This window comes from Chaetura pelagica, unplaced genomic scaffold (genome assembly GCF_000747805.2).
Source record: "Chaetura pelagica isolate M959 unplaced genomic scaffold, ChaPel_1.0 scaffold244, whole genome shotgun sequence".
Classification (NCBI taxonomy): domain Eukaryota; kingdom Metazoa; phylum Chordata; class Aves; order Apodiformes; family Apodidae; genus Chaetura; species Chaetura pelagica.
Window position 1 is genome coordinate 1,434,396 of NW_009953719.1, and position 17,268 is coordinate 1,451,663.

General features: G+C 40.0%; 1 protein-coding gene across 1 annotated transcript in view; it reads left to right on the plus strand.

Moving 5' to 3' along the window:
• Nucleotides 1-16,914, plus strand: part of TTC3 (tetratricopeptide repeat domain 3) — a 70,511-nt gene extending 53,597 nt beyond the window's left edge. The window contains 11 exon segments of the mRNA XM_010000436.1: nucleotides 516-655; nucleotides 2,048-2,116; nucleotides 2,833-2,929; nucleotides 7,391-7,491; nucleotides 8,172-8,262; nucleotides 8,813-8,911; nucleotides 11,165-11,586; nucleotides 12,022-12,142; nucleotides 12,293-12,514; nucleotides 16,175-16,264; nucleotides 16,804-16,914. Coding sequence (XP_009998738.1) covers nucleotides 516-655; nucleotides 2,048-2,116; nucleotides 2,833-2,929; nucleotides 7,391-7,491; nucleotides 8,172-8,262; nucleotides 8,813-8,911; nucleotides 11,165-11,586; nucleotides 12,022-12,142; nucleotides 12,293-12,514; nucleotides 16,175-16,264; nucleotides 16,804-16,914 — 1,563 coding nt within the window.
• Nucleotides 16,915-17,268: the final 354 nt, after the last annotated feature.

The following is a 17,268-nucleotide window of genomic DNA, read 5'->3' on the forward strand; positions in this document are numbered from 1 at the left end:
ACATAAGTGGATGAACTTGTCCATGGGCATTGTAGGAACTTCTTAAAAAATACTTTTTTATATTTCCCAATGATGCATTGATACTACTCTGTTTTTTAGCAGTTATGGCAGCCATAAAATTCAATGCTGTCTTGCTGCTATAAATTTAAGTTCTTAGTACTGATACAACAGTATCACTACTGACTTTGAGCTGGATTTGAGTTGGATTTGACTATGGTTTTGTATTTGACATGATGGAACTGGGTTTCTTCTTTTAGCTGACAGCAAGACAGGGTTGCAAGTATTCTGAAGCTAACTGTGTAAATAAGGTGTGCAGATCATTACAGGAAGGCATTTGTGAGTAGGCTGCCTATGCTGAACACCTGAACTAACACTAATTTAAGCACTAGTAAAGCTCTGTTACTGTAATTTTCACTAGCTTAGTTTTTGATCATAAGTGTGAGTCATCTGCTTGAACTTGCATTTGAATAAAATGGTACTTCCAGAAATAATGTTTTCTTATTTTCTTCTTTTAGGTATCAAAGAATGAACTGCATTGGTTTAATCAAGACTTAGAAATACAAGTGAAAAATTGGCAACAGGAGAAAAAGGAAAATCAAGAGAACTTAAAAGCCCTAAGGAACACGGCTAAAAAGCATACAGATACCAATGATAGGTACTAAATTTAATTGCAGATTTACATTACTTTCCCCTTGTTTGGTTGTGTTTTGTTTTTTTTTAAAGCAGGAGTAAGTAGTTAGTTCTGATCGACTATGATAAGTTTCAGTATCTATTGATTCCATGACGCATGCAGAGTGAAAACTCAAAACTTGTTGCCCTTATTATGTCACTCTGAAATTACTTGAAGGCAATTCTTGGATTAGAGCCACTGCTATTAGGATCTACATAAAACTTTATTTAACCTAATTAACAAATACTTGTCCTCCATCATTTAAGATCTTCCCATGTTTCCCTGAATCCTTTAGATCTGCACTGCTTTCTCACTGTTCTTCTTCATGACTTGCCATTGCTTCCTCAGCATTATGATTAGCTTTAAATTTTCATTTCTCTTTTCATTTTCCCTTGTTCTATTGTATAATCAACCCAACCAACTTCTGCTCTGCAGCTGTTTTTCTGACCCACTTACTGTCTGTTCTGGCACGTAGCCCATCTGAGGGTCATCCAAGGATGCGTGTTTCTTCCTTCTCTAGTCCTGTCACTCATTTCTCAGGTTCAAGTAAAACTACAAGAAACACATAACTGCATGTGTCTGTGGCTTTTTTTTTTTTTTAATCCACCATTAACCCTAGAACAGAAATCTGCAGGGCTTTCCATGGAAATTAAATCAATAATTCCAATGCATGAATCCTTATCATGACACTGAGTGCAGCAAACCCACTGGCAATGAGCTCTCCTGGTTATGGAGGAACAAACAGCAACACCAGTCAACTGCTACCACAGCCAACAAACATCCATGAGATCACATCCCTGATGTACTGAAAAATAAATTGTGTGTAGTTTGATGAAGTGTTAGCAGTAGCTTTTCCCAGAACATTCTAAAGACTCGAGAAATCTTTAACCAACCTAATAACTGGCTGTGTAACCAGCTAGATGTTTTATCACAGTAATGGGCTGAAAGAAGTACGTCTGCCTTAGCCTGTTGAGTTTTTGCAAGTTACAGGTAAATATTTAAAAATAGGTTCTAGATAAATAATGAAATTGACTTTCTTAGCATGTTTCTTACCAGATTTGACAGTTCCTATTGTATCTTGAATGTTCTTTCTGCTTACAGACCTGAGAAGGCTTCTGTCCTTGAATGCTGTTCTATTATCTTTAGTCTGAGTCGGCTGGGCTAAATCTCTCTTGAAAAAAGCATTGGTCTGCTTTTCTATTACTTGCTGCTTAAATAGGGATACATTTAAATGGCCTTATTAGTATTAAAACAGCATATAAAACCTATAGATTGTCACTGCTGCATAGTTGTCACTATGGTTATGGAGGAATGTGTCATGTATTTGCTAATGAACATTGTTCTGAACAAGCTTAAAAATATGTTTGGTTACTCTAGGTACTCGAAGACCATTGATGAGAAGAAGAAGCAGTATAACATACGCTTAAATGAATTTCTTGAGACCAGGTAAAAGTCTTGTACCTTTCAGCAACATGACATTTTTTTACTGGCTTGTCATTGTTGCAGTTGTCTGCTTCACTCTGGGTGAAAACTTTGGAGAGTAAGCACTTTAACCTGTATCTCTTATTCTCAGTTTGCTTTTACCTAAGTAAATATTATTTTATTTTAGGTATTAGAATAATAGAAGTCTGTCTTTTCAAAATACTCTCCTAAATTTCCCTTTGATTGTATACTTGATTAGATACTACAGAACACATGCTAGAAGTTGCGTGTGATAGAGACATACTGAAATGTTGGATGTGGTCTGGGTCGTCACACACTTGCCCTTCTGAAAGTACATAAGGTTACCTACACATTTTCTGAAAGCTACTCATTTGCACATTGTCTAAAGTCAAGGTTTCATTTATAAGATACGCTCTTCATACATGTCATCTGGGTCAGAACAATAATAGTTGCATGACTACAGCAGTCAAAACTCCCGTAAGCTTTTTAGGTTGCACAGTGAGATGTGCGTAAGATATTCCGAGCTCATGTCCATGGAACCAGCAGGATGGCTAAAAGAGCATGAAGCTATAGCTGAAGGCACAAGCTGTGCAACCTAAATGGAGATGTGTGGTTCTGGAGAGAAGTAGTAGCTGTAGAAAACCTCTAAAATGCCAAAATTTTTAATATTAATCTGATGAAAATGTTGCTCAAACATTTAACTTCTTTTTATTTCACAGTAATAAATTTGCTAATGATAAAGTAAAATTGGAAGAGTTTATTAAAAAGAGTGAAGATGACTACCAGGAGTGTGTGAAAAGAGCTGTTGAAGCAGAGGTATGAGCAAAAAAAAATCTTAAACTTTTGCTAGAGCTTGGATCATTTATGCTCATAGTATGTGGGGAAGATAACTGGTCTTATCTAACAATTTCCTTTTTAAATCATAGAATGGGGGTTGGAAGGGACCTCTAGAGATCATCTAGTCCAACCCCTCCTCTTCTCAAGACTAAACAGCCCCAGTTCTCTCAGCCTTTCTTCATAGGAGTGATGTTAAAGTCCCTTGATCATCCTTATAGCTCTCCATTGGACTCTCTCCAGTAGATTCCTGTCTGTCTTGAATTGGGGAGCCCGAAACTGAATACAGTGTTCCAGATATGGTCTCACCAGGGCAGAGTAGAGGGGGAGGAGAACTTCCCTAGACCTGCTAGACACACTTTTCTTAATGCACCCCAGGATACCACTGGCCTTCTTGGCCACAAGGGCACATTGCTGTCCTGTGGATAACTTACTGTCTACTAGGACTCCAAAGTCTTTCTCAATGGAGCTGCTTTCCAGCAGGATGACACTTAATCTGTATTGGTGCCTGATGTTATTCCTCCCCAGAGCAACCCTACACTTGCCTTTGTTGAACCTCATTAGGTTCCTCTCTGCCCAGCTCTTCAGACGGTCTAGCTCTCATTGGATGGCAGCACAGACTTCTGGTGTGTCGGCCTCTCCTCCCAGTTCCATATGATCAGTGACCTTGCTGAGGATACACTCTGTCCCCTCATCCAGGTCGTTAAGATATTGAACAAAACTAGACCCAGTACTGGTTCCCCGGAGGACACCACTGGCCACAGACCTCCAGCTTGACTCTGCCACTGATCACAACCGTCTGAGCTCTTGCTGAGCCACTTTTTAATCCACCTCACAGTCCAATCATCTGTCCCACATTTGAGTTGTCCTATGAGGATGTTACAGGAGACACTATCAAAAGCCTTACTGAAGTCAAGGTATATGAGACATCCCCTGTTCTCCCTTCATCTACCCATTTGGTCATGCCTTCATGGTAGGCTATCAGATTAGTCAAGCAAGATTTCCCCTTAGTAAATCCATGTTGGTTACTCCTGATAACCTTCTTTTGTTCCATGTGGTTAGAGATGGCCTTCAGAATGAGCTGCTTCATCACCTTCCCAGGGATGGAGGTGAGGCTGACTGGTCTGTAGTTGTCTGGGTCCTCCTTATTGCCCATTTTGAAGACTGGAGGGACATTGGCTTTCTTCCAGTCCTCAGGTACCTCTCCCAGTCTCAATGATTTTTCAAAAATGACAGAGTGGCTCAGCAACAATATCAGGCAGCTCTCTCAGCACACGTGGATGCACCCCATCAGGGCCCATGGACTTGGGCATTTTCAGTTTATCCAAGCAATCTCTAACCCAGTCCTCACTGACCAGTGGAGAGTCTTCTTCCAGTTTTGCTCCCTTACTTCCAGTGACTGGGGTTCCTGACAGCTGGTGTTAGGAGTAAAGCCTGAGACAAAGAAGGCATTCAGCAATTCTGCCATCTCTGCATCCTTTGTTATCATATCTCCCACCTCATTTAGCAGTGAACTCATTTTTTCCCTACTCTTCCTTTTCTCACTGCTGTACTTGAAGAAGCTCCTCTTGTTTTCTTTCACCTCCCTAGCCAAACTAAGTTCCAAGAGAGCCTTGTCCTTTCTTGTTGAGTCTTTACACACTCTGGCAGCATTTCTATAATCCTTCCAATTAATCAGACCTTTTTCCCACATATTGTATTTTCCCTTTTCCATTTGAGTTTTTCCAGGACCTCCTTGCTTATCCATGCAGATCTCCTGCCTCCTCTACTTGATTTATTTTTATTCCACCCACTCCAAGGGAATACATTTATCTTGAGCTTGGACGAGGCAGTGTTTGAATATTGGCCAGCTCTCTTGGGCCCCCCTATCTTCTAGAGCTCTAGCCCATGGTATACTTTTAAGTAGATCTTTGAAGAGGACCAAGTTAGCCCTCCTTAAGTCCAGGGTAGAAATTTTATTTATTATCCTGCTTTTTTCTCCTAACAGTACTAAACTCTTAACATGTCATGGTCACGACAGTCAAGACTGCCCCCAGCCTTAACATCCATGACCAGACCTTCTTTGTTAATACAAGTTACAGCATCGCACCTCTCCTCATTGGTTCTTCAAGCACCTGTAGCAGAAAGTTGTCATGAGTGCACTGCAGGAACCTTTTGGACTGGTTATGCCTGCCCGTGTGAGCTTTCCAACTAATATCAGGGTGATTGAAGTCGCCCATAAGCACCAGGTTTCATGATCTGGGGCTACTTCCAGCTGCCTGTAAAAGGCCTCGTTGACAACTTCTTGGTTTGGTGGTCTGTCGTAGACGCCCACAGCAGGACCATCCATGTTTGCATGTCCCTTAACTCTTGTCCATAAGCATTCAACATTTTCATCATCTCCCCCTAGGTTAAGCTCAATGCATTTGAGTTGCTTACAAATAAAGAGCAACTCCACTGCCTCACCTTGTCAATCTGCCCTTCCTAAAAAGCAGCTAGTTGTCCATGACCACATTCCAGCCATGTGAGCTGTCCCACCATGTCTTTAATTGCAATGAGATCGTAGCCCTGTCACCGCACCCAGATTTCTAGTTCGTCCTGTTCATTGCCCATGGTTCTCACACTGGTGCACAGACACTTCAGGGACTTAGTTGAGAAGCATCTGTTATGGTTGTGGTTGGTCTGGTCTATCTGCTGTGTTGGTGTCCCCCCCAGCTTCAGTTTAAAGCCCTTCTGACTAAGTTGGCCAGCTTACCCCCAGAGATTCTACTGCCTCTTCAAGACAAGTGTATTCCATCCCACTCTAGCAGGTCATAGTCATGATACCATGTCCTGTTGTCATAGAAGCTAAAATCTTCACCAATTACTGGCCAGAAATTAATGTTCATTATTCTTCTATACCTCACTGTCCCCTTTGCTGTAACTGGCAAGATAGAAGAAAAGATAACTTGGGCCCCAGTTTTTTTAACTTCTGCCCCCAGAGCTTTATAGTCTGCCTTGATTTTGCTCAGGTTCCTGCTCGATCATTCACAACCATCTGGAAGAGTAACAATGGGTAGTAGTCAGTGATCTTGTCCTGGTTTGAGCCAGGATGAAGCCACTTACCCTTTTACTGTGTTTTGTTGTTGTTGTTTTTGTTTTGGGTTTTTTTGCTTTTCAATAAGCTCTCTTTTAACTAGCAGTAAATGTCCCAGCTTGGACTGATAACAAATGCTGGCACCCTTTCAGCAATGTCATGGATTTTTGCTCTTGGGAGGCAGCAAATCTGACACAATTCCTTGTCAGGTCAGCAGATGGGTGTCTCAGTGCCCTCTAATGGAGACTCTCCCCCTGTGAGCACCCGTCGTTTTTATGGTAACTGTGTTTTTCTGGTGGAACTTGGCTATGTTGTACTGGATCAGGAGTGTCTAGAGACCTTAAAGCATCACATCTGTTTTGGTAGTGATGTTAGGGGGTGGGTAGTGACGTTTGGTCCTGCTCTTATGGGTAACCAGGATCAAAGGTGTCTCATTGTCAATGGTGTCCCATAAAGGGTTATGGGTTTTGCAACCAACCTTCTCAGCTCCTCTAACACTGCGTAGCCTTGCTACTGGTTCTTGCAGTTTGCTCACCTTAGCATCTAAAACTTCACATAAGTGTGTATCAAGTAGTAAAATATTGACAAGTGCTGATTGTGATACTATCCTACAAACTTTGCAGGATCATCAAGACATTGTTATTACTGTTACTGTTAACCAGTATTAAAAGTACACAGAATGTGAGGGTATTGTCCAAAACAAAATTCAGCTAGTAATTCAGTTTCATACTTAACCTCGTTATGAATAGATTCAATTAGTTAGAATAAAAACACAGGAACATAAAAAATGCCTTGTTAAAAGTAAGTTAAGGTTAGTGACTGTATAGCTGCTTCTTTATCACGTAGAATGAGAATGTAACAACTGACTTGCGTGTTTCACTTAAAGGAGGAGAAAACTGATAAAGGTTGTTTTTTCTAAACCACTATGTTTTATACTGGATATGCTTTGAATATCATGAACAATTCTCCCTTCTTCAGAAAGGCTTGTCTGCTTTATCTGCCGCTATGGGATTTTAAAAAAAGATGAGATGGTTAGTCTGTATTACTCTTCAACCATGCAGTGTTTAAATGGCTGCCTTAATCACTTGCAGTAGGTGTGCATGTGTGTTATATATATATATACATATAGATAGGATGAGTTGCAAATGGAACATTGATGGAAGCTTTCTACTATCAGTTGAAGTGAATGTAGCCTTTTTATCCTCCCAAAGGCTGCCAGGGCTGTTAATCCTACTTGTAATCCTCAACATAGGAACTGTGTGTGTTGTGCTCTTGATATCACCAAACTCTTTTTTTCAGGCGCTTCTTAAAATCTGGTTTGTTATCGTAACTTATTCCTTGTACTTTTATGGCACTTTGTTTTTTTACACAGTTGTGTTTTGTTACAGGTATCTGTACTCAAAAACTGGAAGGAAACTGAAGTATGCAAGATAAATGGCATCGTTGCCAGTGCAGAAGCAAATCTCAAGGTGTTGAAGTCAATGAGCAGGTATGGATGGAGAGTTTGCACCAGACATTTCTGTACTACTAGATGCTAACTAAATACAAATAACTACTGGATGCTAAATCACGGTCACTTAAGTAGACAAGTCAGTTTTTCTCACAAAGGGATGCCAGCCTGGAACGTGGGTAGAAAAAAAATAGTTAAATGCAGCATTCCTGAAGCTGAGTTTCTTCGTAGTCTTAAGTTATACAGATGTGTGATACTCAAGAAAAGGAGCAAGCTTCTTGTCTTACTCTTTCTTAGCCAGGGAAGATAGGCTACTGGGAACATTACAGTTATTCCTGCCCAGTATCACTGGGAAAGGGCTGCCATGTAAATAGGAAAGGGTGCAAACAAAACTGTTGGGCATGCAACAGTATTATTTTCTTCCTTAGAAGGAACTAATTTAGCTCTTGGTGTTACCTGTTTTTAAACGTGTGCCATGTTTCCCTTCCCTGTATTAATGTTGCTGCAAAATACTAATGCACATTTGAGGACTCCACTTGTAAGATTAGATGGGTTCTTAAGTACCAGTAATTTAACTGATTTTAACTTGAAATTGTTTGTGGTCTTTAACTGTGATTTAGTTGGTAGGGGAAGGAACTGTTGTACTAAAACCATTGGTCTTAAACAAAAATAATAGCCATGTTGGGAGTTTTAATTGAAAATCTCAAATACTTCAACAGCTCAACTTCAGCAGCACCCCAGCTGAAGTCACATATTGATTTTTTGGAGATATTTATTTCAAATGCAAAGATTCAATTGGAAAAAGTAGAGGTAAGTCTTAATTTCTCTTAACAAGCTTTAAGTTGAACTTCTGAAAGTAAACCAGAATACCTTAAATAATTTTGCATTCCTCTTTAAAAACAATTGTAGCTCCAAATACAGAGCTGCACTTTTTAATTACAAAAAGATCCATTTTTAAGTCCAAATTATTTAAGTTACAAGAATCTGCCCTTTATATACTTGCTTCAAAAACTGGATCCCACATGAATGAGTTTGGTTGCCTTTTGGTTCCTTTGTATTTTTTCATCTTTAAGAGTCAGTGCAGCTTCTTCAAAAACAACATAAAACTCTATGAAAAGCTGTAGAATGGCTGGGCTGAATTTTAAGAAATAGAAAGGGTTTCCCAAACACTTTCAAGCATCAATGCAAGTACTGAAATACAGATTTATTTTACTATAGCAAACGGTAGCCTTATGTCTCCATTTGAAAGGCCCGGTATCTTTAGTGTTCTGCAAAAAAATAGTTGTGTTGATGCCATTTTAAATAAATATAGATCTTTAGTTAATGCTAATGTGAAGGATAATTTGTTTTCCTTCTGCAGGCCAATTATGAAGAAAAAATTCAGATGGTGAAAAATGGAGTACGGAACTGCCTCACCAAAGTGGAAACTGTGAAGTTTCCTTCTCTTCCCAACGCCTTAGTATGTATCTTTCCTTTGATAGCAGGTTGTTAAGAAGGTCTTTTAAGTTTGCATTGTCTGTTATAGGACATGTACACAAGTAACTTGAATATATGTATACCCTTGAATACCAAGTCATTTGGCTCTCCATATGCCCAGGTACTGTTCAGAAGGAAAAGGTGATTGCAGATTAGCATGATGAAGTCCAATGAGCAGCACAGTCCTGTGAGAGGCTTGTTTAAAAATGCTTCATGTTCTATCTGGATTAGGACTACTATTTTCACCTATTGTGACTTTCTTGTAACATCAAAATCCATAGGGACAAGGCCTGATCACACCAACATGTGTAGGTGATTGTGAATACCAAAAATCAGCTTCCAGTTGTATCTTTTATGAACTAGATGGAGTACAGTCATTTATGGAGATGCATCTGTAATGACTGAATCCCAGATAAATACAAGTTTAAAACATTTTCTTGTGGGCCAGCAGTTCCAAAAGCACTTAAAACATGTCAGTTACTTCTGAACTCTGTGATTGTTCCAGGACAAAGTCAGTGCAAGTCAATACTCCTTGAACTGTTGTTCATCAGGGTGCTGGGGAGTCAGGTGAGCATGATGAAATCCTTACAGCCAGGCTGGCTGCAGCAGCAGTGCTAACAGCCTACGTGCTGCCATGCACTAGGGGAAAAATCGAATTCCAGGGCACAGAGCTGATGCCCAGTCCTGAAGACAAATGGTGTTCAAAAACCACTGGAACTGAGACAGCTTGGAATAAGGAAAAAAGGGTTCAGCTGTCTCAAAATAGGAGAGATAATTTGCCAAGTAAGTAAAATTCATTCATAGTGCACAGACATATGAAATGCCTGAATTCATCACACATGCCACAACTTCTTAATATATATTATCTACAATGTGTTTTCCTTCTGTTTGTTTTTTATATAGTTTAGATTCAAGTCTCTGTACTATTACTGTATATTTTGTGATCACTGCAGCTTTTCTGGACTTGTCCAAGAATCACAGAATCACAGACTGGTTTGGGTTGGAAGGGACTTTAAAGATCATCTAGTTCCAGCCTGCCCTGCCACGGGCAGGGACACCTCCCATGTTGCTCAGAGCCCCATCCAGCCTGGCCTTGGAACAGTTCTAGGGATGGGGCTTCCATAGCCTCCCTGGGCAACCTGTTCCAGTGTCTCACCACCCTCACGGTGAAGAGATTTCCTCCTAATGTCTAATCTAAATTTCCCCATAGTTACACTTAGGTTCTCCCGCATACCTTTTCTTCCCCACTTCTAGGGATCTCCTTTCTCCTTACTGGCACAGAACTCTTAAATAGATAACTTGGTTACCATTAACTTACAGGTTGGGAAAGAGCAACTGAGCCTCTTACTCGGCATTTGCTGTTTAGGTTTACTACAGTAATAGAGGAGTAACGTTTTAGAAGAGAGATCTGTAATTATTTCATCTTTGAGAAGACTTTAACAGGCAAATACTGAGTCCAAAGGAAAAAGACTTGATGGAAACTCTCTTTTTCTTCCTGTTTATTAAATTCCCTTAGTTAAACACCTTTTACAGAGAAGGTAAAACATCGCTTCAGAAAGGCATTAAACTGAAGAACACCGATCAAGAACCAGTAGGTTTGACTATGGAAAAGTGCAAAATTTTAGTTCTGTGTGTTAAGAGTGGAACCATCCTACAGTTGAGTTCCGAAACAAAGAGCAGTCATGGGTCAAGCCACTAAGCTTATTTTAAGGAGTTTTTTCCATTTATGAGAGAGGGTTTTTAGCATAAAAAGGTCTTCCTGGATCATGTCAGTTCCAAGTTTTTCAAGAGGATGACTACAGCTGATACGTGTTTCTGTTTAAAAAAATGACACTGGATTATATATAGATTATATAATCAGTTAAAAGTGATGAATTCTGTATTTTCAACTTGATGGCTCTTCTGTTTCCACCACTACCAATTTCAAACTATGTTTCTTGACAACTTACAGCTGTCCCACAGCCATGGGTTCTTCAGCAAAGCAGTAATAAGGACCAGTTTGTGTATGTGCTTCCTATTTAATCCTGTTTCAAACAGGTTGTGTCTATATGTATGTACTACATATTAAGGAGCACGTTTGTGTAATATTTTCATCTAGGTAAAGCAAATGAAGATAAGTCAGTAAGACTTTCCAGTTCCTTAGCATGACTAAATTTGTCATAGTTCATTATGCAAATGCTTGAGAGTGAATTGGCTTGAATCACTATTTTTCCCATAAAATCTCTTTATGTCCCAGGCAAACCAAACCAGACCTCCAGTCAGTGATCCAGCCATTGTCATGTATTCCTCTACATCTGCACATCCTACTTCACTTCCTGCATTTTCAAGTTCTGAAGATGAAGGTCCAACATGTGCTTCATTTAACACAGAGGCCAGAGTTAAGCCAGGATATGCAAATTGTAAGCCTTGTTCTGCAAGTGGTAGGCCTGTGGAAACACAATCCAAGCCTCTGGAAGGATCATATTCAGATAAAGTTTTGCAAACTTGCCCTTCAGGGATTTCTGAAAGTAATACTCAGAATGTCCAGCCAAACCAGAACCAACAAGATGACTCAGCTCTACAACTGAAGCCTTCTGGACTGCCAGTCAAAAAAATGCTTCCAAAACCACTTGAAAAAATTATTGTGCATCTACAGAGTATATTCCCAAACTATAGCAGGTATGGTTTTTGATGGGTATAATGTTATGTTGGATAACAGAAGTTCTGAACAACCCCTGATAAACTGCAAAAAGAACGGGTTTCTTATTAGGTGTCTTCTATTTCACAAGAGTAGCAGTATTGGTTGTGCCCATTTGGTGAGACATTTCTTAAGGGAACAGACCTGTGGTGTTGACTTACATGTTTTGTTTTGTTGTTGTTTTTTCAATTAGAACCACTAGCTAGTAATAGTGTGTTTGGGATTTTTTTATGATTAAGGTAGCTAGATCCTAGTTTGTTCAGAGGTAGTGGAAGCAAGTACTACAGTCCATTTGAGAAGTTAGTACCTTTTAAAGGCTCTACTGCTACAAGTCAAACATGGAAGCTGCAGTGTTCTCTTAAGCTGAGAACTGCCATAGCATTGCCACTCAGTAATTGTCTTTTTTGTCACTTCAGTTCAGACTTGACCAGCTTCATAAAAGACGTACACAGAAGAAATGGGAATACACTGTCAAATTTGAGCTTAGATGAAGTTCTGAGAAGAGTGACAGAACTCATTCTGGACCAGCAGAATCAGGTACTGGTGTGTATGTCATCACTGCCTTTTCTTCTGTGCATCTCTGGCAGAGCAAACAGCAGCACAGTCCAGAAAAGGATGCAAGCTCCCTGTTGCTGTTAAGCTCCAAAATACCAATTTGCTCAAAATTCTTTTCCAATACCTGTCTAGGCACCAACTCCAACAGGGAGGCCTGTGCAGCCAGTATCTGCAGCTTCACCCGTGCAGACTGGGAGTGAGGAAGTGCATGCAGAAGGAAGTGCACCCAGCACACCCAAAGCAGGACCAGCACATAAGAATGCCTCGAGCAAAAATCCATCTCAGCCCAATCTCCAACCATGGGGAAATGTTGGAGCAACATCTAAACTGAAATGGAAAAAACAAGACAATACAGTAAGTTCTTGCTGTTTCAGTGAATGTGAAGTTGCCATGTAATAATCAAATATGACATCACAGAATGACATAATGTTAGGGGTTGGAAGGGATCTCTGAAGATCATCAGATCTTGCCAGAGTGGGGCAGATCACTCAGAAAGGCATCCAGAGAGGTCTTGAAAGTCTCTAGAGAAGGAGACTCCACGACACCTGGGCAGCCTGTTTCAGTGCTCTGTAACCCTCACAGTAAAGAAGTTCTTCTTTATGTTGAGGTGGAACATCCTATGCTTGAATTTGAATAGGAGAGATAATTTGCCAAGTAAGTAAAATTCATTCATAGTGCACAGACATATGAAATGCCTGAATTCATCACACATGCCACAACTTCTTAATATATATTATCTACAATGTGTTTTCCTTCTGTTTGTTTTTTATATAGTTTAGATTCAAGTCTCTGTACTATTACTGTATATTTTGTGATCACTGCAGCTTTTCTGGACTTGTCCAAGAATCACAGAATCACAGACTGGTTTGGGTTGGAAGGGACTTTAAAGATCATCTAGTTCCAGCCTGCCCTGCCACGGGCAGGGACACCTCCCATGTTGCTCAGAGCCCCATCCAGCCTGGCCTTGGAACAGTTCTAGGGATGGGGCTTCCATAGCCTCCCTGGGCAACCTGTTCCAGTGTCTCACCACCCTCACGGTGAAGAGATTTCCTCCTAATGTCTAATCTAAATTTCCCCATAGTTACACTTAGGTTCTCCCGCATACCTTTTCTTCCCCACTTCTAGGGATCTCCTTTCTCCTTACTGGCACAGAACTCTTAAATAGATAACTTGGTTACCATTAACTTACAGGTTGGGAAAGAGCAACTGAGCCTCTTACTCGGCATTTGCTGTTTAGGTTTACTACAGTAATAGAGGAGTAACGTTTTAGAAGAGAGATCTGTAATTATTTCATCTTTGAGAAGACTTTAACAGGCAAATACTGAGTCCAAAGGAAAAAGACTTGATGGAAACTCTCTTTTTCTTCCTGTTTATTAAATTCCCTTAGTTAAACACCTTTTACAGAGAAGGTAAAACATCGCTTCAGAAAGGCATTAAACTGAAGAACACCGATCAAGAACCAGTAGGTTTGACTATGGAAAAGTGCAAAATTTTAGTTCTGTGTGTTAAGAGTGGAACCATCCTACAGTTGAGTTCCGAAACAAAGAGCAGTCATGGGTCAAGCCACTAAGCTTATTTTAAGGAGTTTTTTCCATTTATGAGAGAGGGTTTTTAGCATAAAAAGGTCTTCCTGGATCATGTCAGTTCCAAGTTTTTCAAGAGGATGACTACAGCTGATACGTGTTTCTGTTTAAAAAAATGACACTGGATTATATATAGATTATATAATCAGTTAAAAGTGATGAATTCTGTATTTTCAACTTGATGGCTCTTCTGTTTCCACCACTACCAATTTCAAACTATGTTTCTTGACAACTTACAGCTGTCCCACAGCCATGGGTTCTTCAGCAAAGCAGTAATAAGGACCAGTTTGTGTATGTGCTTCCTATTTAATCCTGTTTCAAACAGGTTGTGTCTATATGTATGTACTACATATTAAGGAGCACGTTTGTGTAATATTTTCATCTAGGTAAAGCAAATGAAGATAAGTCAGTAAGACTTTCCAGTTCCTTAGCATGACTAAATTTGTCATAGTTCATTATGCAAATGCTTGAGAGTGAATTGGCTTGAATCACTATTTTTCCCATAAAATCTCTTTATGTCCCAGGCAAACCAAACCAGACCTCCAGTCAGTGATCCAGCCATTGTCATGTATTCCTCTACATCTGCACATCCTACTTCACTTCCTGCATTTTCAAGTTCTGAAGATGAAGGTCCAACATGTGCTTCATTTAACACAGAGGCCAGAGTTAAGCCAGGATATGCAAATTGTAAGCCTTGTTCTGCAAGTGGTAGGCCTGTGGAAACACAATCCAAGCCTCTGGAAGGATCATATTCAGATAAAGTTTTGCAAACTTGCCCTTCAGGGATTTCTGAAAGTAATACTCAGAATGTCCAGCCAAACCAGAACCAACAAGATGACTCAGCTCTACAACTGAAGCCTTCTGGACTGCCAGTCAAAAAAATGCTTCCAAAACCACTTGAAAAAATTATTGTGCATCTACAGAGTATATTCCCAAACTATAGCAGGTATGGTTTTTGATGGGTATCATGTTATGTTGGATAACAGAAGTTCTGAACAACCCCTGATAAACTGCAAAAAGAACGGGTTTCTTATTAGGTGTCTTCTATTTCACAAGAGTAGCAGTATTGGTTGTGCCCATTTGGTGAGACATTTCTTAAGGGAACAGACCTGTGGTGTTGACTTACATGTTTTGTTTTGTTGTTGTTTTTTCAATTAGAACCACTAGCTAGTAATAGTGTGTTTGGGATTTTTTTATGATTAAGGTAGCTAGATCCTAGTTTGTTCAGAGGTAGTGGAAGCAAGTACTACAGTCCATTTGAGAAGTTAGTACCTTTTAAAGGCTCTACTGCTACAAGTCAAACATGGAAGCTGCAGTGTTCTCTTAAGCTGAGAACTGCCATAGCATTGCCACTCAGTAATTGTCTTTTTTGTCACTTCAGTTCAGACTTGACCAGCTTCATAAAAGACGTACACAGAAGAAATGGGAATACACTGTCAAATTTGAGCTTAGATGAAGTTCTGAGAAGAGTGACAGAACTCATTCTGGACCAGCAGAATCAGGTACTGGTGTGTATGTCATCACTGCCTTTTCTTCTGTGCATCTCTGGCAGAGCAAACAGCAGCACAGTCCAGAAAAGGATGCAAGCTCCCTGTTGCTGTTAAGCTCCAAAATACCAATTTGCTCAAAATTCTTTTCCAATACCTGTCTAGGCACCAACTCCAACAGGGAGGCCTGTGCAGCCAGTATCTGCAGCTTCACCCGTGCAGACTGGGAGTGAGGAAGTGCATGCAGAAGGAAGTGCACCCAGCACACCCAAGGCAGGACCAGCACATAAGAATGCCTCGAGCAAAAATCCATCTCAGCCCAATCTCCAACCATGGGGAAATGTTGGAGCAACATCTAAACTGAAATGGAAAAAACAAGACAATACAGTAAGTTCTTGCTGTTTCAGTGAATGTGAAGTTGCCATGTAATAATCAAATATGACATCACAGAATGACATAATGTTAGGGGTTGGAAGGGATCTCTGAAGATCATCAGATCTTGCCAGAGTGGGGCAGATCACTCAGAAAGGCATCCAGAGAGGTCTTGAAAGTCTCTAGAGAAGGAGACTCCACGACACCTGGGCAGCCTGTTTCAGTGCTCTGTAACCCTCACAGTAAAGTTCTTCTTTATGTTGAGGTGGAACATCCTATGCTTGAATTTGAATCCATTGCCCCATCTTCTATCACAGGGCACAAGTGAAGAGGTGGTTCTTAATGCCTAGACCTCATGTATAGACATTAGATATTCTCTCTGTCTTCTCTCCAGACTGAAAAGCCCCAAGTCTCTAACATGACATGAACTAATCAAAGTACTGCTGGAAAAATAATTTACTTGCTCACGTTCAAAAGCTCAAATATAGCTGTTTAAAACTAGTACCATTAACTTTCTGGAATTTGTTGTTAATTGTTGCTAGCTTGCAAATAACTCGACATTTTATGTATAGGCCTCCAGTGATGATCCTTGCACAATATGTCATGATGAGCTAAACAGAGACCCATGTGAACTAGAATGTGGGCATCGCTTTCACAAAGAAGTAAGGATTTTTGTTCTTTGCTTATGAACTCTGTTCAGTTATGCCATGGTTCCACTTCTGACATGTAAGCCCCCTCCTTGCTTACCCCTCAGTGCTTAAAGAACAGGGCACAGGTTTTTTTACATACTTAGTACACCAAGATGTGCTAAATATATGGTCTTAGAGAAAGTTTCCAGGTTTAGATTTTTAACACGCTATTTCACAATAAACCCTGCATTTGCCACCTGACAGCAGTCACGTGTATAAATCTACATAGAAAGGAAGTCAAAATTATGTTAGAATAACTACTGATACTTCTAACTTAATGATACTTCTGTCTGTGACCTTTTCCCATTACTTGTTTACTGCTGATTTGTTACTGTGGAAGAAGTGTAAATGTAAACTGATCAGCACAGCATCAGAACTGGAGTTTTCTAACTGCAAATCTTTAGAACATAAAGGAAAAGTTCTTACCTGTTAGTAACAATTGATTAATATACTTAAGCTGAACATTTTGTACCAGCCTTTGTTTCCCCAACATTATCTTCTCATTCTTACAGTGCATTAGAACATGGCTGAAGCAACATTCAAGTACCTGCCCTGTGTGCCGTGTTCACGCTCTGTTACCTGAAGACTTTCCTGAGCTTCCTGCACGGAACAAATGCATGTAAACCTTGTTTTAACACTGTGTAATAAGATGCAAAATAATCATGGTGATGAGGAACAGCACAGCTTAACCACTCTGAAAATAGTTTGGATAGAAGCAGTATTCAGTTGATTAAATGAGATTAGTCTAGCTGATTGTAGGGATAGTTTCCCCAAGTAAGTATGTATCTTCCAAATAAAGTTTTAAAGTGTTTTGTGATTCATGAGTATATTTACTATTTGTGAAGTCTGAGGTACTGGTGACTGATCTACTCTGTGCTAGAAAGCTAAGGCACCTTGCTGCCTGAAGAACTTGGTACTGTGCTGCTGAGCCATACAGCACCTGTGTCATTTTCAGCTTCTGTTATTTTTGGGAAAGG